At 49.5% G+C, this 22,797-nt stretch overlaps 2 protein-coding genes across 2 annotated transcripts in view; both read right to left on the bottom strand.

Annotated features, from left to right (window-relative positions):
* The window catches only part of VWCE (von Willebrand factor C and EGF domains), a 31,143-nt gene extending 27,365 nt beyond the window's left edge, over positions 1 to 3,778 (bottom strand). The window contains exons 1-4 of the mRNA XM_012778324.2: positions 3,388 to 3,778; positions 821 to 915; positions 603 to 692; positions 168 to 296 (exon numbers count right to left, since the gene is read on the bottom strand). Of these exons, the coding sequence (XP_012633778.2) occupies positions 168 to 296; positions 603 to 692; positions 821 to 915; positions 3,388 to 3,497 (424 nt within the window). The 5' untranslated portion in view covers positions 3,498 to 3,778. The remainder of the gene's footprint in view (positions 1 to 167; positions 297 to 602; positions 693 to 820; positions 916 to 3,387) is intronic.
* A 3,526-nt stretch (positions 3,779 to 7,304) lies between these two features.
* DDB1 (damage specific DNA binding protein 1) overlaps positions 7,305 to 22,797 on the bottom strand; it is a 29,211-nt gene continuing 13,718 nt past the window's right edge. Inside the window, exons 11-27 of the mRNA XM_012778320.2 lie at positions 21,798 to 21,873; positions 21,591 to 21,699; positions 19,914 to 20,092; positions 19,651 to 19,814; positions 19,465 to 19,572; positions 19,096 to 19,303; positions 17,579 to 17,674; positions 17,365 to 17,476; positions 16,367 to 16,490; positions 15,887 to 16,051; positions 15,037 to 15,131; positions 11,526 to 11,696; positions 11,044 to 11,153; positions 10,611 to 10,780; positions 10,277 to 10,379; positions 8,656 to 8,779; positions 7,305 to 8,078 (exon numbers count right to left, since the gene is read on the bottom strand). Of these exons, the coding sequence (XP_012633774.1) occupies positions 7,995 to 8,078; positions 8,656 to 8,779; positions 10,277 to 10,379; positions 10,611 to 10,780; positions 11,044 to 11,153; positions 11,526 to 11,696; positions 15,037 to 15,131; positions 15,887 to 16,051; positions 16,367 to 16,490; positions 17,365 to 17,476; positions 17,579 to 17,674; positions 19,096 to 19,303; positions 19,465 to 19,572; positions 19,651 to 19,814; positions 19,914 to 20,092; positions 21,591 to 21,699; positions 21,798 to 21,873 (2,198 nt within the window). The 3' untranslated portion in view covers positions 7,305 to 7,994. The remainder of the gene's footprint in view (positions 8,079 to 8,655; positions 8,780 to 10,276; positions 10,380 to 10,610; positions 10,781 to 11,043; positions 11,154 to 11,525; positions 11,697 to 15,036; positions 15,132 to 15,886; positions 16,052 to 16,366; positions 16,491 to 17,364; positions 17,477 to 17,578; positions 17,675 to 19,095; positions 19,304 to 19,464; positions 19,573 to 19,650; positions 19,815 to 19,913; positions 20,093 to 21,590; positions 21,700 to 21,797; positions 21,874 to 22,797) is intronic.

The following is a 22,797-nucleotide window of genomic DNA, read 5'->3' as shown; positions in this document are numbered from 1 at the left end:
ACACATCTCTTTTGTTTGCACGCCTCCCTGCCCACTCTCAAATGTCAGAGTTTGTCCTGGCTCAGCCTGGCTCTTGCAGCTCTCTGGGGACCATCCTGGCAGCACAGGGAAGAGACATACTTCCTGCCCTCCCCATCCCCCTCCCCCACGGCTCCCCGGCCTCTCACCTGTACACCTGATGCCAACAGCTGTCTCTGTCATCAAGAAGCCCACTGGGCACACCCGGGCCACCTCCTGACAGCCACCATGGTTACACGTAAGGTCACAGCCGTACTCCCCACAGGGTCCAAGGGCCTCTACAACAGGTGTCGCCCCGGTGAGCAAACAACGCGTGGCAGGGCAGCCCCAGCCACCCCCACCTCGCCAGGCTCATTCAGGCCTGAGTTTAAATCCAGCTCTGCCACTTACTAGCTGTGCGACCCTGGGCAAGACAATAACTTCTGCGTCTCAGTTCTCTCCTCTATAAGATGGGAATAAAATGTCTACCTAATAGGGTTCTTTGTAGGTGATATTCTAGAATGCATCTCAAGAGCCTGGTGCCTGGCACATAACCTCAGTGTTAAGTGCGCCCTTCCCATCAGCCACTGCCCATCCCCAGTTACCTGGGCACGTGGCCCCTTGCTCTCCGTCCTGGCAGGAGCAGACATTGGGAGCGATGCAGATGCCACTCCCACATCCAAAGGAGCAGAGGGCTGAGAGGAGAAACGCAGGTGAGGGACTAGGCACTGGGGCCCCCAATCTGCCCCTCGGACCAGGGACTGAATGCTGGCAATGCACACTGCTGGTAGAGAGGACTCGGGGCACAGGGACAAGCACTTACGCAGGGTGCAGTGCCCACTGCCCATGGAGGGTGCCCAGCCAGGGCAGCAGCCACTCCCGAACCCAGAGAGGCAGACGTGGGGGCCCAGCCGGCGCCTGCAAGAGAGAAGAGAGCACTTTCCATGTTCTGTGTCAAGGGAGGGATTGGCTAACAGGAAAGCTTCCCAGCCAGTCTGTAAGTCAACCAGCAAACAGTTCTCGAGAACCCCCTAGAGGGCCAATGGGAAGTTTCCAAATAAGAAGGACCCAGATCATTTCTCTTGGAGGGAGGAGAGAGCAGATACCTGCTAGAAGGATACAGAGCAAAGAGTGGCCAGGGAGAGGAAAGCTGAGGAAAGGCTCAGGGATGAATGAAGAGCCTGGGGGTGGCTGCCTCAGGACCTTTGCACTTGCAGTTCCCTCTATCAGGAAGGTTCTTCCTCAGACACACACTCGGCTCACTCTCTCCCTATCCCCATCTCTGCCCCTGGTGCCCTCTCAGAGAGGCCTTCCTAGTCTGCCCTTCCCTTGCCTTATTTTCCTCCTTAACACTTCCTGGGACATTGGTCATTAATTTGTTCATTGTCTGTCTTCCCTACAGCTCCCTGAGGACAAGGGCTTCTTATCTGTTCACCCCAGCACCTGGAGCACTGCCTGGCACACAGTAGGTGCTCAATAAATGGCTGTTGAGGAAAAACAGCTGAGAAGGGAGGTCAGAGGGCCCCCACAGGCACTGGCATAGGTGACAGCTCTGGGGTGAGCGTGGGAGAACCAGCGAGCTGCCCAGACCCGGAGAGGGCAAGAGAGTCTGCTCCACCAGGAACACGGGGGACCTGGAGTGCAGAAAGGGCAGAAAGCCGGGCACATCCAGCCATGTGCCGGACGCTGGGCGGGGCACGGCCACATAGCCACGAACAAGCTACCATCAGACTAGGCACCAGGTGATAACAACACAGCATGCTGAGCTCCTCATCTGGATGGGCTATGGAGCCCTGGGGGGCAGTTCCTGGGAGGGCAGCACCTACGCTAAGGCAGGACAGGAGACCAGGAGCAGCCGGCAAAAGAGGAGGAAAGGGGAGGTGGTCCAGGCGGGAGAGCAGCACAATCACAGGCCCGTGGGAGGACAGAGATGACAACCACAGCCAGTTCCTGTAATGAGCTGGACAGAGGGTGATGAAGTCCAGCCTGGTTTGAATTGGGAATCCCAGTGCAACAGAACAGGGACAGGGAAACCCACCCAACTGTGCTCTACCTCTGTTCAGAGGCTGACGGGAATATCGTCCCGCACTTACAGAGCCCCCCCTGTGCCCAGCACTGCACCAGGCACCGGGGACGTGGGGTAAGACAGATGTATCCTGTTCCTGGGGAGAATAACCTAAGTCAAACAGGACAAGTATTCTGGAAAGGGAAGCTCAGGACACCATGGCAGTTTAGAAAAGTCTACGGACATCTGTTCCTGGGGCCTCAAGGAGCCTTTTTCCCTCTCTGAAGTCATCACAGAAGAGGGGGCACTCCTGGCTGGGGGAGCTGGCAGTGAAGTCTCATCCCCCACCCACCCCTTGCAGGACCGATTATGGCAGCAGCCTCGGAGGGAGGAGCCGGCAGCTCCCGAACTCAGACCAGCCTAATGAGCTGAACCTCGGGAGGCTAGGAGGGACAGGTAGTGCCACCAAAGCGGCAGATGGAAGGATGCCCGGAAGGCTGGTGCAGTCCAACCCTCAGGTGAGCAGGAGCCGAGCACCCGCCAGAGCGCCCCAAGGAGCCTCCTAGGGCCGGTGGTCAACGGGAGACAGGTGGCAGGAGGCTGTGAAAGGCCGCGGAGCCGGCAGGATCTGAGCAAGAACTGGCGCTGGCTGCGGAACACACGTGCGAGCAGCGAGACTGGCTGCGCCGCCCCCGCTGCGCGCCCCCCGGAGGACGTGGCCCCCGGCCAGGCCGCCCGCTGACACCGTGTTCCTTCTGCTCAGAGCATCACGCACACACGCGCTCGGCCCCGCGGCTGCCGGGCCTCGGCCCGGGACAAACACGTGGGGAGGGCGGCATCCATCCTTAAAGACAGCAAGGGGGCACACCCCCACTCCTCCACCCGCGCGCACGCACGGACAGAAACCGAAACATAACCTAGAGAGACCCGGGCGGTTCCAAGGTCCACGACTTGCGTAAAACCAGGACACAGGGAAAGCCCCCAGCCCCAGAGCGGCCAGCGCAGCGGGGGAGGCCAGGCGCTGCACGTTTGGGAGCGAAAGCCGGCCAGTCCCAAGACCAGGTGGCACGTCCCGAGCTCCCCTCGCCAGGAGTCCGCGCTCCAGGGCACCCTCGGGCTCATCCCGTGCCTGGATCTCCATCCCCCAGGTCCCAGCCAGGACAGTCCCAGTTAGGAGCGCACGAGGGGCACCCGCCCAGAGGCACAAGTTGCTGTCTCTTTGTCCGGACCCCCCGGGCTGCGCCCGCGCGGACAGCGCCCCTGAGTGAACCCCGACCCGGGGCTGCCGGCGGCTCCGGGGCGCCCCTGGGCGCCTCCCAGCCAGCTCTACGCCGACAGCACCCCCCGCCCCCCGGCGGCGCCGGGAAGGGGCGCGGGGCGCTTACCTCTCCGCCGCGAAGTGCCCGGGCGGCTTCCTCCCGGTGTAGCTTCGGGCCGGGGCCCCGGGCAGCAGGAGCGCGACGCAGGCGGCCCGGAGGAGCAGTCCGGCCCACATGACCGGCGGCGGCGGCGGGTCCCCCGGGCTGGGCTCGGCTCCGGCGCCGCGCGCGCGGGGGAGGGGGCTGCGGGCCCTCGCCCCTCCTCCTGGCGCCGCGGGGAGCGAACCAGCGATCCCCGAGCTGGCACGCGGAGCTGAGCGGGGGGGCTGGGGACGCCGAGAGGAGGGGCTGGGACCGCGAGGGGACGCGGCAGCCGGCTGGGGGTGGTCTCCAGCACCTCGAAGCGAAACACACAAAGGTAGCGCCGCCCGCCCGCCAGTGCCTCTCCGGGAGGCGCGGAGCCCGGGCGGGGGCAAAGATCAGGGACCCCTGGGGGCGGGGTTTCGCCCTCGGCCCACACCCCCTGCCCGGGTTTGGGAGTCGGCTTCCTGCGAAGGGCTGAGGGCGTCAGACTGAGGCCCTGAGAGGAAAGAGACTTGGGGAACAAGCTAGCGCCAGAGGCTGTGCTCCCAGGGCATTGCCCGCCTCAGTGGAACCCAGACGCCTGTGTTGTCAGAAGGTGAGAACTGTGGAAATCTGAATCCAGGACGCTGGGTCTCTGCGTCGCTGGGCAGTTCTAGGCCTGCCCCCACCTGCAGGTCTGCACCCTAACCCGAGTGCGTGGATCCGTGGGTCCCACCGCTCCCTGGCCAGGGGGCAACAGCGGGTCTCGTAGCCACAAGCTCCCCTGGCCTCCCCGGTTACAGGTTGGGGGCGAGGAAGCAGTGGAGGGGCAGAAGCAGAACTGGAAGGCACTTCCTTTGCCCCTTCTGCCGCTGCCCCAGGCCAGGGTCAGAGATGGGTGGGCTGCAGAGGGAGTCAGGCAGCACAGTGGTGAGCCAGTGGTGGATGGAACTCAGGAGTATCCAGCTGGGAGAAAGCTGGGAAGATGAGGGACTTTTACCTTGGGCTCCGCATAGGAACCTTTCCTTAGCCACCCAGACCTAATTAGTTCAAGATTTTGCTTAAACACTTCCAGGGATAAGAAACTCATTGCCTGTCAAAAAGCAGCCCAATCGTTTTGACTAACTACATTTGTTAGAACTAGTCCGTCCTTCTCAGCTAAACAATCCCAATTCCTTTGGTCCTGCCTTTGCCATTGCCCTCCTCTGACTACCTCAGCCTGCTGCTGAGGTCCTTCACGTTGGTGGCCACAAATGGACATGGGGTACCAGCAGTGTCTTGGACTCTCCCCTCCTTCCTACACACACTGTACTTTTACTAATGCAGCCTAACAGGACCATGATTCTGGTTAGTTCATGACACAGAGTTTGCATTGAAGGAAAACCTCGGATGTTTTTATTGTTATCAAACACACGCTGCCAAGTCAGTCTCTCTACCTGAACCTGTGTGGCTGAGTTTTGGCAGACATTCACATTTAGGCCTGTCTCTCACCTTGTTAGTTTTGACCCATCTTCTAATTTCATCAACAAATTCTCAGCAAGCAGGTTACTAACATAGTCTGCATTGTAAGATGAACGCAGCTTCTGCTTTTGTGTCCATTCTGAGTCCTAAGGACTCCCAGAATCCTCCAGCATTCCTTCCTGCCACAAACATCCCAAGGCTGCACTTTCGTCTTCCTCTGCCACTAGACCGCTACTCAGTGTCAAATAGGTGCTCCTTCTTCCTGGCCCTAGGAGCTAGCTTCCCACATTTTCAACATGTTCATTCGGGACAAAAGTGAACTTTTACATGGCGATCATCTCTCATGCTATCTTCTTTCTCCCACACTCCAGCACACCTCGGCTACCTCCACTCTTAACTATTAATACTACTTTTTGGAGCTCCAATCCCTCCACCTCACCCATTTGTAAGTAAGTTTTACAAAACTCATTCTCTGGCAAGGTTTACTCCATATTGGTAAATGAGCAGCAGGAATAGAAAATGCTACTTTATGCTTAAACACCTAACCCTAAGGAGGCATTCATAGTAAATTCCTGTTGGTGAAATCTCTTAAACAACTGCCCCTTGGCATTTCTTTCACCACTTCCCCATGAAGTTCATGACCTTATGGCATTCACCTTGCTCCTTCTACCAAGTTTGCTCCTTTAGTTAGTTTGTTGCTGCTTTTTCTTGTCTTTATTCGACCCCAAGTCTTCTCAGTTCGGACACTGAATCTCTAACTTAACGTTGTTCATCTTCAAGGACTAGTTTGGAATCACTTCATTGAAGTTCCTCAGTGTTTCTTTCCCACTTCTGTGGCTCGTGGCTTCTCAGTAACAAAAGGGACCCTCCACTAAGGGTGGAGGATCGAAGTTGTTCACTGCGGGATGACGGGCTCGGGCTTGTGACCCTTCCAAGCGGTCATGTGATGAGTCAGTGTTTCTATTATTCTCCCAAAGGTCCCTTCGTGCAGAGGCCTGGAGTGATGCTAGCTCATCAGTGCCTACATGGAATGGAGCAGTTCCAGCTGGCTAAAGCCATGCTCCAAGACAACCTTTCACCCCTAGAAAGGTGATTAATGGTTTATAAGAAGGGGATGTGGAAGTATGGCAGCAGGATGTCACTTTCCAAAGGGTTGCTAGAATTCAATCCCGAGTGAATATACCCAAGATTATAGGAAAACAAAAAAAGCAAAACATTGCAAGGACTCCACAAGCTTCCAAATTCAAGACTAAAGCCACTGATAACAACCTTCTACTCAAAGTAGCAGATCTCAGTGGCTGCAGGTCAGACTGCGAAGAGTGCACCAGAATAATAATCCCATTTGCCTTTCTGATCATGGCACCTTACAGTCAATGCTCCCATCTAGGATTAAATTTTATAAGTAATCACAATCTGGAGACTATTGCTTACTTTATTCATTAAAGCTGGTCTCTGGCATGGGGGCAGGCCTTTTCCAAATTCAAACCATGACTTTCAGAATTCAAATCACAGTGTTGAGTTTCAAGTTCAAACTGTGGTTTTTGAGCTGTTGATTATTTTTTGTCTTAAGACCCTTATCCCCACCCTCAGAAATCCCAGGAGGATAAGGGGAAAAGAAGGGTAAAAAAACACAAAGAATTTCTCCAGGGAAGGAAACTTACTCCAGAAGACGCCCTGAAGCAAGGATGCTTCCTTGCTCTTTTCCTTTCAAGCTAGAATCTCTCAAAACCACTCTTTGAACTTGAAACCACAATTTTCCTGACACTGTATCAAAGGCCAGTCTTAAAGGAGCCAGCCAATATGCCTAGGATCAACCCTACTCCACTGCCAGGACAGAGCAGCCTTTATTCCCACTGGATCACTAGTAGAAATATGGGCTCAGACACTCTGACCCACTGAACTGAAAGAAGACAGGCTTTGTTTGCTGGACAGAAGTGTGAACCCCAAATGTGCCCTACTCCTGTATTTTCAAACTAAGAGCACCAAAGCCTCAATTGATTAGACCAGAGAAAATGAGAATCCAAAGGGCATGTGGCCACAGGATGCTGGGAGGTACATGAGAAGCACCTGGTGGTCAGGGGACTAATTGACTGGACACTGCACACAGAGCTAGTTGCAAAGTGAGGTCAGGAAAGGCAGCCCAAGCAACCCCTAGCACAGCAGGTTACCAGCAGATGCAACTAAGAATCAAACAGTGTTCTTGAGTCAAGGGCAACAGAAAGACTGAATTTCCAAAACCTGACACCCATTATCCTTGAGATCCCACCAAAAACAATCACATGACAAAGGAGACGTACAGATGTCACTTCACTATGTGACAGAGTTGTTCTAATAGCAAGGACAAGTGACTACAGCAGCTGCCATACAGAGGAGGACACTGCCTCAGTTTGCAGTAAAATGGGAATAGCATACCGCGCTGAATAGCTGGGCAGGTAGAAGAAAAGGCAAAACAAGTGTACTTTTCTTATTAGATTCTACTTTATTTGGTAAAACTCAGGGACTAACAACCAATTCACATCCCCCCACCTCCTTCTCTCTGAAGAAGGCGGTTTGGAGAGACAAAGAGCTGTTGCTTGGGGATCAGCCACCATCTCCGGGTTCTATACTCAGGCAGTCCATGGCCTGGTAACCCAATGCTCTCAGAGGCAACAGAAGAAAAGTAAAAGGAAGGTTTCACTTCAAGACAGCGAAGCCCTCCCAACCCTCTTCCCTACTAAAGGCAACCTCCCCACACCCCCAACCTAAATAAAAAGATAGTAGAGGACAATGCATGAGTGTGAGATACACACACGTGCGTGCACACACGCACACATAGCTTCCTTTCAGCCAAAGAGCCGCATGATCCCTCCCTGGAAGGAGGACAACTGGCAACACCAGTCAAGGCTTGGTGGTCCAAGATGATGGCTGGAGTCATGTGAGACTGGTAAAAATCCAGGGAGAAAATGGTTCACCTTTAGCCCATTCCCAGGTCTCTAGTGAACTGGTTTTAGTTCTAAGAAAGCCCCATTTCCCCACAGGTGAACTGTGGCTTTGGGGCAGCTGGCTTAGGGAAAGCCCCCCCCATGGCCAAGACAATGGTAGGAGAGGAGTGGGAGGGCAGCAGGGCGAAGCCTTTGGGGAGGGTCAGAAAAGGGTACCCTTGCCCTTGGCTAATGGATCCGAGTTAGCTCCTCCACAACCTTGATGAGGTCATCTGCAGTGGCCTCTCGCTTCATACCGCTGCCATCGTCATACTGCAACAAAAGGGGCAGGGCAGTGAGGGCCAGGAGGGTACTCTCCCTCAGCTGGGGAACAAAATGCCCACAGCGATGGAGGGACATGTCTCCCCCACTTCACAGCAGGGAGGAGGACTCACCAGAAGCCCACACCGCCCCCTTGGTGGCACAGGTCTCCTGAGGCAAAGCTGGCTTGTAGGCCACCCCCTGGCCTACATTTCTCCCTCTTCAAGGATGTTCCCCAGAGGTACCATCTCCAGTGAGCAATATCCCAAACTTGAGAATTATGGAAATCCCTCCTCTCTATAGGATCCACTTTTGGGTCTTGCCAAAGATCCCGAATGTGCCCATGTTGACAAGGACAGAGGTTAACATGGGTAGAGTTCCTGGTGGGTACCCACGAGCTCATCCATATACATCTCCTTTCCCTCAGACAACACCTTCCCACCTGGTAAGGATCATAAAGGGCCACAGAGGACCAATGGCACCTTAGAACTGAGCAGGAGAAGTACCCAGAGCTTTCAGAGTTTCCTAACATGCTGCGACCTGCGATGACTTATTTAATTGGCCCAGAGCTGAACACCACACGGCTCACCTGTAGGTTTGCCACAACCTCCTGCATCTTGGGGCGGCTGATATCCAGGAAACTCTCAATCAAGTCGCCGTCGATGAAGCCTGTGGCCGGTTCTGTCTTCCGCTCAGTGTGAAAGGATCTCCAGGTAGACAGGCAAGTTAAGGAATGTGTGCTTACTAGGAAACAACCTTTCTCAGTCATCCTCACCTCTGAACAAGACCCAAGTCTAAAGCAATCAGGGTTAGAATAGGAAATGACAGTTTCAACTAAAAATCACATTGCTTTTTGGACTTTTTTTGGAATTATAAGAAATATAAAGGCCGGGCGCTGTGGCTCACGCCTGTAATCCTAGCTCTTGGGAGGCCGAGGCGGGCGGATTGCTCAAGGTCAGGAGTTCGAAACCAGCCTGAGCAAGAGCGAGACCCCGTCTCTACTATAAATAGAAAGAAATTAATTGGCCAACTGATATATATATAAAAAAAATTAGCCGGGCATAGTGGCGCATGCCTGTAGTCCCAGCTACTCGGGAGGCTGAGGCAGAAGGATCACTGGAGCCCAGGAGTTTGAGGTTGCTGTGAGCTAGGCTGACGCCACGGCACTCACTCTAGCCTGGACAACAAAGCGAGACTCTGTCTCAAAAAAAAAAAAAAAGAAATATAAAATTATATTGAGAACTAGTTCTCGATTGAGGTAATCTTCAAAATAATATTTTTAAAAATCCAGATCAGATTCTATTAGTGTGAAGCCTGGGCATGTCTGGATATTTTTAGAAAGTGCTCTAGATGAAACTGCTGCACAAGAACCATTCATCTGAGTCTGGCCTCAAAGCCTCATGGACGAATAAACCAAGGCTCAGCGAGCCAAGGAGGCTGCCAAAGGTCCTGCCAGTTAGCAAAGAACCAAGACGCAAGACGTCAGCCCATCAGCACCGCCTGGCTAGAGCTGGGCCAGAATCCCAGGGAGTTCCTGCCTAGGGCGGACTCTTTGTACCTCCCGCAGCAAACAAACTTCCAGTAAGTAGCTCTTGGGTTCTGGGTGTCCCAGCGCGGCTGATTCTTAAGCCTCCAGCATTTTTCTTCCCTTTTCCCTTGCTCCTCTGCTAGTGTCGCTGGCCTCAGACACTGCTGCCCCCAACACAGGAGAAAGGATGCTCTCCTATGTCACGATCTAAACTTACGTTTGAATTCTGGTGACAGGTACACTAAAAGCCCTGACTTCAGCATTATAGAATTCATCCATGTAACAAAAAACATTTGTATTGAATGTCTGAAATGTATTGAAATAAAAAACATAAATAAATAAATAATCAAATAAACGTATGTTTGAAATGCAACACCAAGAAGGCCCAGAAGCAGACACATTTCAGGGACATAAATGTACATTTCCAAGATGGACCAGTTGAAGCTGGGTGGTTAAGTACCTGGAAATTCATTATCCCATTCTGTCTCTACTGTACTGTATGTTTGAAATTTTCCACATAAAACAGAATTAAAAAAAAAAAAAAAAAAAAAAGAACTGATCCATACAAGACCCTAGTGAAGACAGTTTGGATGGCAGTTTCCCGAAGCAATTTAGGGGAATGTGGCTCTCTACCCGTGGCAGGATGTGCTTACCAGCAACAGGACGGCTCTGGGAAGGATATAAGGAGTGTTCAATCTTGCCCACACTTTTGATGACTTTATTGAGTCGATTCTGCATATCCAACAGGAGGTTGTACCAGCTCTCTGACAGCGAAGTCACTAGGCCTGAAGAAGCGAAGGAGGCAGTGAGCTGCAGAGCCCCGGAGCCCACAGCCTGGATAAGCACCCACAGGAGGGACAAGCTTGCTGCAGCCTCAGCAAGTCACCTCCCACTAGCCTCCCACGTCTTGTCCAGCTCTTCTCCCTACTTCCTCAGAAGAATGGTGATCCCAGAAAGGAGGCCTGCGGGCTGTGCCCTGCAGTGTGGGGGGAGGGGGGGGTTGGGTTTAACCTTACCAATCATGCCATTGACCGTGCCAAACAGCACTGAGCCTTGTGTGGGGGTAGACGTCTCGCCCAGATTCTGCATGACCAGAGAGCCGTGGCAAAAGACGTTGACAAACTCTCCCAGGTGGAAGAGACCAACCTCCTGAAGGTGTTGCCGCTCCTCGTCAGTGGTGGCAGCGCTGAAAGGCAGGGAGAAAGTCACTCCCTGACCCTCCTGGTCTCCACGAGGCCCTGGCACACGGCCACGTGCAGTGGACACCCACATAACCGAGCAGGGGAGCCAGTCTTAAGAGGCTGACTTATGTGACCTTTTCTTCTCTCGTGAAGAAAATGCTACCTCTGTGAAGAGGAGCACCTGAACCTGAGCGGATCCCCACGTTCTCAACACCACAGACCCAGGAGCTCTGGCTCTTCCCCATCGTCCCCAGCGCTGGCCACTCACCTATCCTTCTGACACACAAACAAGTTAAAGGCATTTTCAGCCCCCAGGAAATTGTCGTCATCCAAGATTTCCACAGCACTCATCCAGTTGGGATTAAAGTCTCGAGCAATCTTAAAATAGATAAGGTGCAACAAGAAAATACAGTCAGCAGTTTGCATGGAATCCAGTTCTGGGACTTGTCTTTTTTTTTAGTCAGGAGCCAAGACCCTACCCTGCAGAGGATGCAGCTCTGTTTAAAAGCTGTCATGCTAGAGGATTCTCCCCCAAAATCTGTGGCCTATGTAGCCCATTTAGTTGCAATTGCCCAGAGATGAAGCCTACTCAGAGTTCAGGTTGGAGGTCTCTAAAAATACATAATCAATGCAGAATGTATGCTGCAGGGAAATTCTGCCCCTGCTGGGCTTGATTATCCTCCACCACCAGAGAAATACTTGCAGGGACCATGGCTTAAGCAAGACGTTGGTCCCTCGTCCCCCTACTACCTCTTCGAAGTTTCCTTCCATGGGCTTGTAGGCCAGCAGCAGCACTGAGCGCATGAGGTCGCCCACCAGGATGAAGTCCCCCTTGGTCTTCAGGTAGAGGGCCATGATGTTGTTGTAGTGATTGCACTCGGTGCGCAGCTCCTTTTCTGTTGTCCACTCGTAAAGCCGCACCTGCAGGGCATGTTGTTTCTCTCAGCCTAAGGGGCCGGAGTCCTCTCAGAGCGACTGTTCCCCACCCCTCAATCCTCATCTGTAGCACGGCTACCCAAAGTGCAATGTAGGGTGGGAAATGGTCTTATGTGTTTGCTCGGGTGAACATTTTTTATTTCACTATTACATATTTAGGAAATATGAAAATATAGCACACCAAACTAGGAATACAAAGTTTTCCTTCACATAAAACAGTGAGTCCATGTAAAGGAACTAGTAATGCTAGTATAATACTATGGATATGACAAAAGATAATCTTCTTGTGACTGGTTTGGTAATTGGTCTACAGAAATATCTGTTAAAAGATCCCAACTCCAATTTCCTAATCAGAACAGAACAAGATCACCCCCCAACAAATTGGCTTTTCTGAACCCTTCTCAAAACGTATACGTCCCTAGAACTTTTTAATGTGAACCCAATGAGTAGAGAAAAGCGAATGAAAAAGTCCAACAGAAACTGTCAAATAACTAAAAGAATCTAAAGACCTTGATTTTATGGCCACCCCCTTCCAACCCCAAAATGGAGAAAGAAAGCCTGCTTTTCTCTTTCTCCACTGCAGTGCTGCTTCAATCACGACCACATCTCCAAAACACTGGAGACGCTTTACCATCAGCAAGCAGATGGAGAGACATGTGGCACAGCCCAGGGCCAAGGAAGACAGATGCAACCTGTCTGTGTTGACAAGCCTTCCCTGTTAAATCCCTCAGGATCCCGATAATCCCACCATGGCCTCTGCACATCTAGAAACTCCTGGACAGAATATATTAAGCTGATTTCTCAAGGTGTCTGAAGAAAATTGCCTCCACAGGTGTACACTCTAAGAGTCATTCATAAGGATTTTTTTTTTTTTTTTTTTTTGAGATAGAGTCTCACTCTGTTGCCCGGGCTAGAGTGCCATGGAATCATCATAGCTCACAGCAACCTCAAACTCCTGGGCTCAAGCGATCCTCCTGCCTCAGCCTCCCAAGTAGCTGGGACTACAGGCATGCGCCACCATGCCCAGCTAGTTTTTTCTATATGTTTTTAGTTGGCTGATTAATTTCTATTTTTAGTAGAGACGGGTCTCGCTCTTGCTCAGGCTGGTTTCAAACTCCTGACCTTGAGCGATCTGCCTGCCTCAGCCTCCCAGAGTGCTAGGATTACAAGCGAGAGCCACTGCACTAGGCCCCAAAATGATCTTTTAAAATACAAGTTTTATCATATTCAAACCCTTGCTCAAGCCTTCCAGAGAAGATGCAAAAAAAAAAAAAAAATACCCTTCAGAGATTTCCATCACCCTCATAAAAAAAAAAAAAAAAGTCCTTCAATGGCCTACCAAGCCCTGCCTGTTCTCGTCCCTTGCTGCCTCTCAGGCTCACCTCCCACCACCCCACCAGCTCACTCCTGCCAGACACCAGGCCTGCCCATTCTCACTTTCAACCTGTCACCCTGGCACCTGTCCTCCCCAGACACAGGCATGGCTCCTCCCTCCCTTCCTTTAGAACCTGCCCAAATGCCACTGCATCTGCAAGACCCTCCTGACCATCTCATATGAAGCAGCTAACCCCCACTACCCACGTTCACCCTGGTGCTCCTCCAGCCCCAGGCCTCTTTTATTCCCTACCATTTCACATACTATATACTTTATTCGCTCATAAGTTTCAAAAAGGCAGCTCTTTGTTCATTTTGTTTACTACTACATCCAAATACTAAAACAGTGCCTGGCATACATCAAGTGTTCAGTTGTTATTTTCTGAATGAACAAATGACTTAGAAATGCTCAATTTAAAATATCTGCCAGTCATGATGGCTCACATCTATAATCCCAGCACTTTGGGAGGCTGAGGTGGGAGGATTGCTTGAGGCCATGAATACAAGACCAGCCTGGGCAACATAGTTAAGACCCTATTTCTACAAAAAAATTTTTTTAAAAATTCCTGGCCCCAGATGTGGTGGTGCATGCCTGTCTTCCCAGTTACTATGGAAGCTGAGGTGGGAGGATTGCTTGAGCCCAAGAATTTAAGGTTACAGTGAGGCTGGGTGTGGTGGCTCATGCCTGTCATCTTAGCACTCTGGGAGGCCGAGGTGGGCGGATTGATCGAGGAGTTCAAAACCAGCCTGAGCAAGAGCGAGACCCGTCTCTACTATAAATAGAAAGAAATTAATTGGCCAACTAATATATATAGAAAAAATTAGCCAGGCATGGTGGCACATGCCTGTAGTCCCAGCTACTCGGGAGGCTGAGGCAGAAGGATTGCTTGAACCCAAGAGTTTGAGGCTGCTGTTAGCTAGGCTGACGCCACGGCATTCACTCTAGCCTGGGCAACAAACCAAGACTCTGTCTCAAAAAAAAAAAAAAAAGGTTACAGTGAGCTCTAATCCTACCACTGTACTCTAGGCTTGGACAACAGAGTGAGACCCTGTCTTTAAGGAAAAAAAAATACACACACAGTTAAGTAATGTTTCTTTACTCTCAGTCTTCTTAGCACCTTTAATATGCTACAATGCACTGTGATACACCAAGAGAGGGATCCACGATAGTGCATTCTTCAAATTTATTTGACCATAAAACTTATTTTAAGAATTTTTTAATTAAAACATCAAGTTATATATCTTAAATATACACAATTTTTGTCAATTATATTTAAATAAAGCTGGGGGAAAAAAATTAGCAAGGAAGGAGGCAGAGTCATGGCAGAAGAGAAGTGGAATACTTCAAAGGACTGGGATGTCTTCAGGATATTCTGTCAACACAGATAACATATTCGTTTGTTTGGAGACAGGATCTCACTCTGTTGCCCAGGCTAGAGTGCAATGGCGTCATCATAGCTCACTGCAACCTCCTCCTGGGCTCAAGCGATTCTCCTGCCTCAGACTCTGGAATGGCTGGGACTACAGGCGCGTGGGCACAACACCTAGCTAATTTTTCTATTTTCTGTAGAGACAGGGTCTCACTCAGGCTAGTCTCGACCTCCTGACCTCAAGTGATCCTCCCGCCTTGGCCTCCCAGAGTGCTTGGATTACAGGAATGAGCCACCTATTCTTTTGACATGGAACACCCTGCACTCTCTCCCTCCTTCAATTCCTACAGCACCCAGGATTTGATACACATGGAGTTCACATAACCTAGCTGAAAGCCTGGTCCAACCTCAGCTCCCCAAATTCCCAGCTTAAAGCTCTATCTTCCACCCCCACTACTTTGTTATCCTTAAAATCTCACACACACAGCCCCAGAAAACATAAGGGAGGTATGTTCTGTAGACAACATGTACAACAACTGGCGTGCAACCTAAAGCAGGGTACCAAGTGGTATGGGCCTCACCGTGCTATTGATGCTGGCTAGCAGCTTCCCATTAAATTCCACCATGGAGTACACAGCCCCTTTCACTTCCTTTTCAGCCACAGTCTGTAGTTTTCCTGGGGGGGGAAAAGATTAATTCTTGAGTCTCTTTTATAGAGTCTACACTTTACCTAGTCAAAAGAATCCTGTGGTTGGCCCTCTGGCCATTATTTCCTGCCTCCAGAAACCACTCATCTGAAAAGTAACACAGAGTCACTATAAATGCTGGGGTTAACTACCACCTAATGTATGAGCCCCAAGGGAATGTGTAGTGATTCCAGGTGGTAACCAAGATCTACCTCCCACCCTAACTCCAGATCTGTCTCTCAGGAAGGAGACCAAATTCCATCTTGGCTGATCTGAGAATTCTGGGCTGATAGCAATCTTTAGAACCATCTTGGGTAGGAGTAATGAGAAATGATATAAAGAAATAAACACAGTGCTGAAGCTGGAAAGAGCACCTAAATGGCTGAGCAACCAAGTGGAAAACAAATCTAGGATTCTCAACTCTGATTCTGGCCACTAGATTCTCTTACCCTTACCCATTGTTCACCACACCCTGTTTTGGGGGGTTTGTTTTTGTTTTTGTTTTTTTGTTTTTGCCTTTCGAAGAGTAGAAAAGGAAGAAACGCAAGTAAATTTTACTTGAGCCCTGCTCATCTGCTCCAAAACTCAATCAATAAATGGCTTGAGAGGAAGGAATAGAATGGCTCTTCACAGCAACGAACCCAAGTTTCTTCTACTGCTTAACTGAGGCTCTGAAATCGCAAACGGTCTGCTTAGCTTCCCAGCATTTCACATCCCCCAGCAGCTGGAGACTGAGCCCACTTACCATCTGAATACTGAAAGACAACAATGCGACCCTGCTTGGGCTCCGCCTCTTCAGGATACACCATGGCTGTGCCCACGATGAAGTACGTGTTAGGGTCTTTGCCCAGCTTGCAGGAGACCAGGCTGAGGGCATACTCGTTCTGCAGAAACTGGTGGGCATGAAGCACTAGACAGAGAGGAGAGAGATGACGGGTTGCTGGCGCCTCGCTCACACCCCCTTGCACATGTAACCCTACGCTTCCATGAGGCCTGCAGCTTAGGCGGTAAAAGAGCATGTGCTGCCTGCAGTCCTTGTCTCCTCACATTGTCCGACTCCCACCAGCCTATGCCAAAGAGAGGATGTCCAACCCTCCAGCCTCATTCATTGCCAACTCAGACTCCCAGCCCTCCCTTCCACTCTGCCACGCTGTCTGTCCAACAGAGCCCAGAAGCTCAGTTTAGGAAGGAGGTAGGTAAAAATTACAGAAAGACCCAACTGCACCTTCAAAGGTGTGCTGGTCGATGATAAGGAGGTTGTGCACCTCCACCTCTTCTCCAAAGGAGGTCTCATGAGGAGCTGTGCTGCTGGAGAACAGCTTGCTGGAGCTGACACTGCTGGACAGGGCCTGAGAAAGAGAGAATCCCCATCATCCGCTCGAAAGCAGAACCGGTGCTCAGAACTGCAGTGACGGGACCCACCGGAGCAGGAACGGAGGCTGAGGAGACCTCTAAAGCCTGGCAGCTCAGTGGAGCCTGCCACAGGAGCCAGTTTACATATGTAATTGACACATCCCTCCTCAACACCACAGGAACCTAACAGTCTCTTAAAGACAATTAAAACAGTGATGTGCCAATCAAGCACAGCCTAAAGAGGAACCCTGGAGCCTAATAAAGTGGCAGGCTCCACCTCTCAATGGGAGGAGCACAGGAGCACTCCAAATAAAAGGAAAAACGTAGACTCGACTAGGGGAGGAGTTCCTATGACAGGTGTCTGAGAACAAGAAAGGCCGAGAATACACAGAAGAAAACGACCAGCTGCTACCTTCATCAAGCCCGTTATGTGCAGCTCTAGACCATCCTATTATCATCCTCATTTTACAAATGAGAAAACTGAAGTCCAGACTTTCCCGAGGTCACACAGCTGCCAATAAACCTTGAAGCTAGTTCTGTCAGACTCCACATCCCAAGCTCTTACCTACTCTATTACTCTGCCCCCAATTACACGTATCCTACAAAGTATCCAAACTGATGACAGAAGAGGAATTATTCATGCAGCAAGGCCACCAAGCAGCAACCATTTTTTATACATAAAGTTTTACTGGACCCCAGCTATGCCCATATGTTGTCTATGGCTGCTTTCAGGCTATAATAGCAAAGTTGATGAGTTAGTTACAACCGAGACCACACATCTGCAAGCCAAAAATCTGTACTATCTTGCCCTTTACAGAGAGGCTGCCAGCCCCTGCACTAACGGCATCTTACTTTGTCCACTGCCCTCACCTGGGTGCTGGCACTGGGCCTTAGAGCAGTTGTGCCCCCACTTGTGTCTTGGACTTCAATGCGGCTGGAAAGGACCCCAAAACACTGGGACACTTCCTGATAGCATATCTTCCTGCAGAACAAGAACAACAATGCCACTCAAAAAAAAGCCAGGAGCACCCTATACCAGCTTCCAGATAGCCACTCTCTGCAGCTCTTTTACCCTGGCCCTCACCTGGGAGACTCGTAGAGGGGAACTGTGCGAATGTGCAGCTTCTGGATCTCGTCGATGGTGCCAATGGTGAGGGTGCTGTTGTTGGCCAGTGCCAGGCTGGAAAGAAGGGTCTCGGTTTAGATTGAGTAGACCCAAGGAAGGAAAGGATTCTATGAGGCAACTCCATAAGGGGAAAAAAAACAAAGCAGATTATACCAGCTCACTCCAGGGCAGTGGCTCTCAACTTTGACTCTATGCTAAACATCACCTGAGGAGACAAACAATTCTGAAGCTTGATCTCAACCACAAGATTTTTTTTTTTTTTTTTGAGACAGAGTTTCGCTTTGTTGTCCAGGCTAGAGTGAGTGCCGTGGCGTCAGCCTAGCTCACAGCAACCTCAAACTCCTGGGCTCAAGCGATCCTCCTGCCTCAGCCTCCCGAGTAGCTGGGACTACAGGCATGTGCCACCATGCCCGGCTAATTTTTTATATATATATCAGTTGGCCAATTAATTTCTTTCTATTTATAGTAGAGACGGGGTCTCACTCTTGCTCAGGCTGGTTTTGAACTCCTGACCTTGAGCAATCCGCCCGCCTCGGCCTCCCAAGAGCTAGGATTACAGGCGTGAGCCACAGTGCCCGGCCCCACAAGATTTTTTTTTTTAAGAGACAGGGCCTTCTCTGTAACCTAGGCTAGGGTGCAGTGACAGGATCAAAGCTAACAGCATCTTTGAACTCCTGGGCTCAAGCAATCCTCCTGATGCTGCCTCCTGAGTAGCTACGACTACAGGTGCTTGCCACCACACCTGGCTAATTCTTTGACTTTTTATAGAGACAAGGCTATGTTACCCAGGCTGGTCTTGAGATCCTGGCCTCAAGCAATCCTGGTACCACCCACCAACCTGGCCAAGATATTCTTTTTTAATTGGCCTGGGTGGGCCTAAGCTGAAATTTTTAACAGATTTCCATTGATTGCTAAGGTTCAGAATCAAAATAACCCTATTCTAGGACAGTGACTCTCAAACTATTATGTGCATAAATCAATCAGCTGGAGGGCTTGTTAAAGCAGACTGCTGGGCCCCACCCCAGAGTTTCTGATTCAGTGGGCCAAGCAGGGCTCAATAACCCAATAATCTACATTTCTCACTGTTTCCAGGTAAGTGCTGTTGTTGCTGGCTGGGACCACCTTTTGAGAGCCCCTGCTCCAGAGAATACAAATGATCTCTTAATCAGGTGATGAAACTTGACTAATCATCCGAATCACCTGACAAGTTTTCTGAAACTATAGCTTCTACAGCCCAACCTCAGACCTAGTGAATCAGAATCTGAGGATTCAAAAAACTCTGGTTTTCTTTTTTTTTAAAAGCTTCCCGGATGTTTCTAATGGGTGGCCAGATTTGAGAACCCCTGCTCTACACTTCCCACCTCAGCCATTTACTGACTTTGACATTAGGAAAAAGCTTGAAGGAAAGGGTTTGAAGAAAACATCATGATGCCCTCAATCAGTGACTTTTGTTGAAGAAAGAAAAAGAGACTCACCTGTCAGGATAGCCATCTGAGTTGAGGGGACACATGTAGTTCACTTCCTTGAGGTTGACATTGGAGAAGACCAATTTGTGGTTGCTGCTGTAGATGACAGTGGGGCGGTCAGAGCAAGCAAAGACGTTGGTGGTAGAAAGAGAACGGAAAGTCCTCAATACCGTGGGCTGGGTGCCCAAAGTCACCTTCTTACGGTCGCTCAACAAGCCTACAGAGGGAATGGCATCAGGAGAAAGAAGGAAGGAAAGGAAACAGGACAAACAGCTGGATTGTGAAGGTTCAAAAGCAGTACCCTGAGTCTAAGAACTCTGTGCAACTCTAATATGCTCCATTTTTGAAAGAGCCCCTTACTCTAAGTGTTATTCTCACCTGTCTCAATGTTGAGCCCAAAGTAGAAAAGTGCCCCATCTCCCAAGGCACAAAGGAGGTAGTGGCTACTCTCAAAGGTGGTCATCAGAATGGAGCGAGGAATGATCTCTGTGGAAAAGGTGTACATTAAGTTCTTGTTCCACATGATGACTCTGATCCCAACCTACGTCCCTAAATGACACGTACCTCCACCCAGCATCTCCTTATGCAGTAGTTCAAAAGAGGGCAGCTTCAAGATACGAGCTGAGATGTCTGTCCAGAGGCCAATGGCACAAAGAGGGGACAGCCCATTGCTGTCCCCTAATGGTGTGATGTCCAAGCATGCCACTTCATGTTCCATCTCTGTGTGGCTGAACAAAGAGGAATATGGCAGAGGAAGGAATGCAAGGATCAAAGAAGTCTCAGAGAACAGGGGAGGAAAACAAGCAGACAAGAACACACACACACACCTGATCTGTCGGAGCTCCTGAGGATGGATCTGCAGGTAGTAGAGGGCCCTGCCCACAGCTACCACTACCTGGCTGCTGTTGCAGGAGGCCACACTAATGTTCTTGCCCTGAGGCTCCTTCCATTCACTGACCAGAGCTTTGGGTTCTTGAGAGACCAACCTCACCGATGCTGATGTGATCTAGAGAAAAAAAAGCAGACAAGCAGATGTCTCCAAGCACCTGCAGAGATCTACACAGGAGTGGAAAGATCGTAAATGCAGCCCTAGTAGAGCCCTAGGAATAAGCTACATGAGGCCTCTTCTGCCATATATATATATATTTCTCCAAAGTCCTGCTATGAATAATTACAACAGATGTCATTTTTGGATGAAGCCCTGAAGGAGACTGGCTCGAAGCAGCTTATAGCTTAGAAACCTCCAGCAAGGCAGAAAAAGGCCTATTTCGTTCCAGCTGAGGCTTGCTTGGGTAACACAAACTGCATCCTGTGGTAAGGTATTAATAGAATAAGACCATGTGACCACCAGTCTAGCAGTTTTTTCAACCCCCAAATCAGAACTCTAAAATATCCAAGTTCTTTACTGTGCATGATCCATTAAAATTATTTAAAGCTCCTTAGTAAAGGTTACAAAATTATATTGAAAAATGTTTTATAAATTCATTTTATCACCAAAATAAAACAAAGAGTAGGTTGATGACACTTTTATCTATTGATTCATCTTACCTAGCATGATTGAGCTTATATTTAAGGATGAAAGCTCTTTAATAATAGATAGGTGAGCTGGTGCCAGTCTTCAGGCCAATAGTTAGATAACACTGACAAAGCAATGACTCAGTATCTGGGCACGTCCCACAATTGGTCCACAAACCGACAGAACTTTCCCTCCGGTTTTTACCAATCTACCACTGCCAGGTGGCTAAAAGGAAGACCAGGTGGATAAAAAGATGGAGACAGTTCATTAATTCTCAGGCACCCCAGTGCCCTACCCACCACTGGCAAGACACGAACTCTGGCCACAGAGCTGAGAACAGCTCAGAAGGCAAGGAGGGCGTGCAAAAAACTGATGGGCATCTAGGGTGGGCACTGCAAACGTCAAAAGATTTCTGTGGGGTAGGGTGCTCAGAAACTGGGCTCTCGTGATAACAAACGCCAAAAGGCTATCTGTCCCCATACTGCAGATAAATTGAAAATAAGGATCAGAACAGAGTAAGAGCTCTGGTTATAATTAATATGTGGAAAGGGCTACCAACAGTCATATGTGGATGGTAGCATTATGACTAATTATTTTTCCTTCTTTGTGCTTTTCGGTGTTTTCCAAATTTTTACAATTAAGTATTTATCACTATTATAATGAGGGGAAGAAATTTGAGTATCTCAGAAGACATGATATAATTTAGTGCTAAAAGAGGACCCCAAACGATATTATGATCCCAATCTATAAAAGAAAATGTGAAAAATATACATACATTTGCAGAGGAAAAATAAAGCTAAAAGGAGCAACTCCAAAGTTGAGTTGTGATCTGAGTAATGCGTTACCAGATAATTTTATTTTTTTCCCTAGCATTTCTACATTTTTAGAGCCATACAAATTGATTGGTTCAGAGTCCAGTAGTGCTCCGTACCACACCCTAGATCAGATCCAAGCACGCAGTCACATCTGCCCCACTCTCAGTTGTTACCTGGATAAGCTGTTGGTGAGCCACGTTGCCACAGAAGAAAGTCTGCTGATCGTCCACGAAACCCATCAGTTCCGTTTCTTCCACCTCCTCTCCGTTTAACATGAGAACTCTGCAGCAGAACGGAAGGCCTGGGTCAGCCTGGGACCAGTTTCCCCACGTCACAACCTTCACACCAGCACCTAGAGCTGGCACCAGACCCATCCTTACCTTGTCTGGCCCACAAAAGAGAGCACCAAAGTGTCATCAGTCTCACGGTTAGGTTCCGACCGTAGTGGCCATAAGCCTGGAACAAGGACCAAGGATTCAGATGCATAGCACAGACCAGCAGTCAGCGTGCACATCTAAGAGCAGGGCAGCCTGACACCACAGGGAGGGCAGGAGCTTCGAAGTCAGAATCCTGAGCTCAAACTCCCTCTCTATTCCTTCCTGGCTTTAAGACTCCAAAGAAGTTAGATATTTTACAATTGGATAATAATTTCCATGACTCGAAGTGAAAATTTATTTTGAAAAAGTACACAGAGAAGTCTTGTTCCCATACCTCTCCCCTCTAACTAATCCCCCAAACAAGTAATCAGTAATAGCTTCTTGTTTAACTTTATAATTTTTTAAAGAGATGGGGTCTCACTATGTTGCCCAGGCTGGCATCTAATTCCTGGGCTCAAGTAATCCTCCAGTCTCATCCTCCTAAGTAGCAGAGACTACCAGGTAGGCCAATGACACTACACCCAGCTTACTTTTTTATTAAATTTAATAAAATAGGGTAAGCACTATAAGCAAATACAAATATAGAATAGCCTATCATGCATTATTCTACACCTTGCTTTTTCACTTAACAATGTATGCTGGAGCCCTTATCACAACACAATGTTTCCTAATGTTCTACACCTGCATAGTATTTAATTGTGTGGATGCACCAGTTTATTAACAAGTCCCCACTATCGGACACATTTTCAGTATTTTGTTATAACATACTAGGCCACAGTGAAAAAGGCTGTATTGATGTCATTTTATATACAGAAAGTCTGTGGGGTAGAGACACAGAATTGGGATTGCTGGATAAATCACTAAATGCAGCTTTGATATTGCCAACTTCCCTTCGACAGAGAGTACATGAGCATGTTTATTTTCTCACAGCTTCACCAACCTAAGGTATTGTCAAACTTTTGGATTTTGGTAAACTGGTAAGGAATGATATTGCTGTTTAGTG

Source organism: Microcebus murinus, chromosome 4, assembly GCF_040939455.1.
Source record: "Microcebus murinus isolate Inina chromosome 4, M.murinus_Inina_mat1.0, whole genome shotgun sequence".
NCBI lineage: Eukaryota > Metazoa > Chordata > Mammalia > Primates > Cheirogaleidae > Microcebus > Microcebus murinus.
This window is presented reverse-complemented; position numbering and strand designations above follow the sequence as displayed.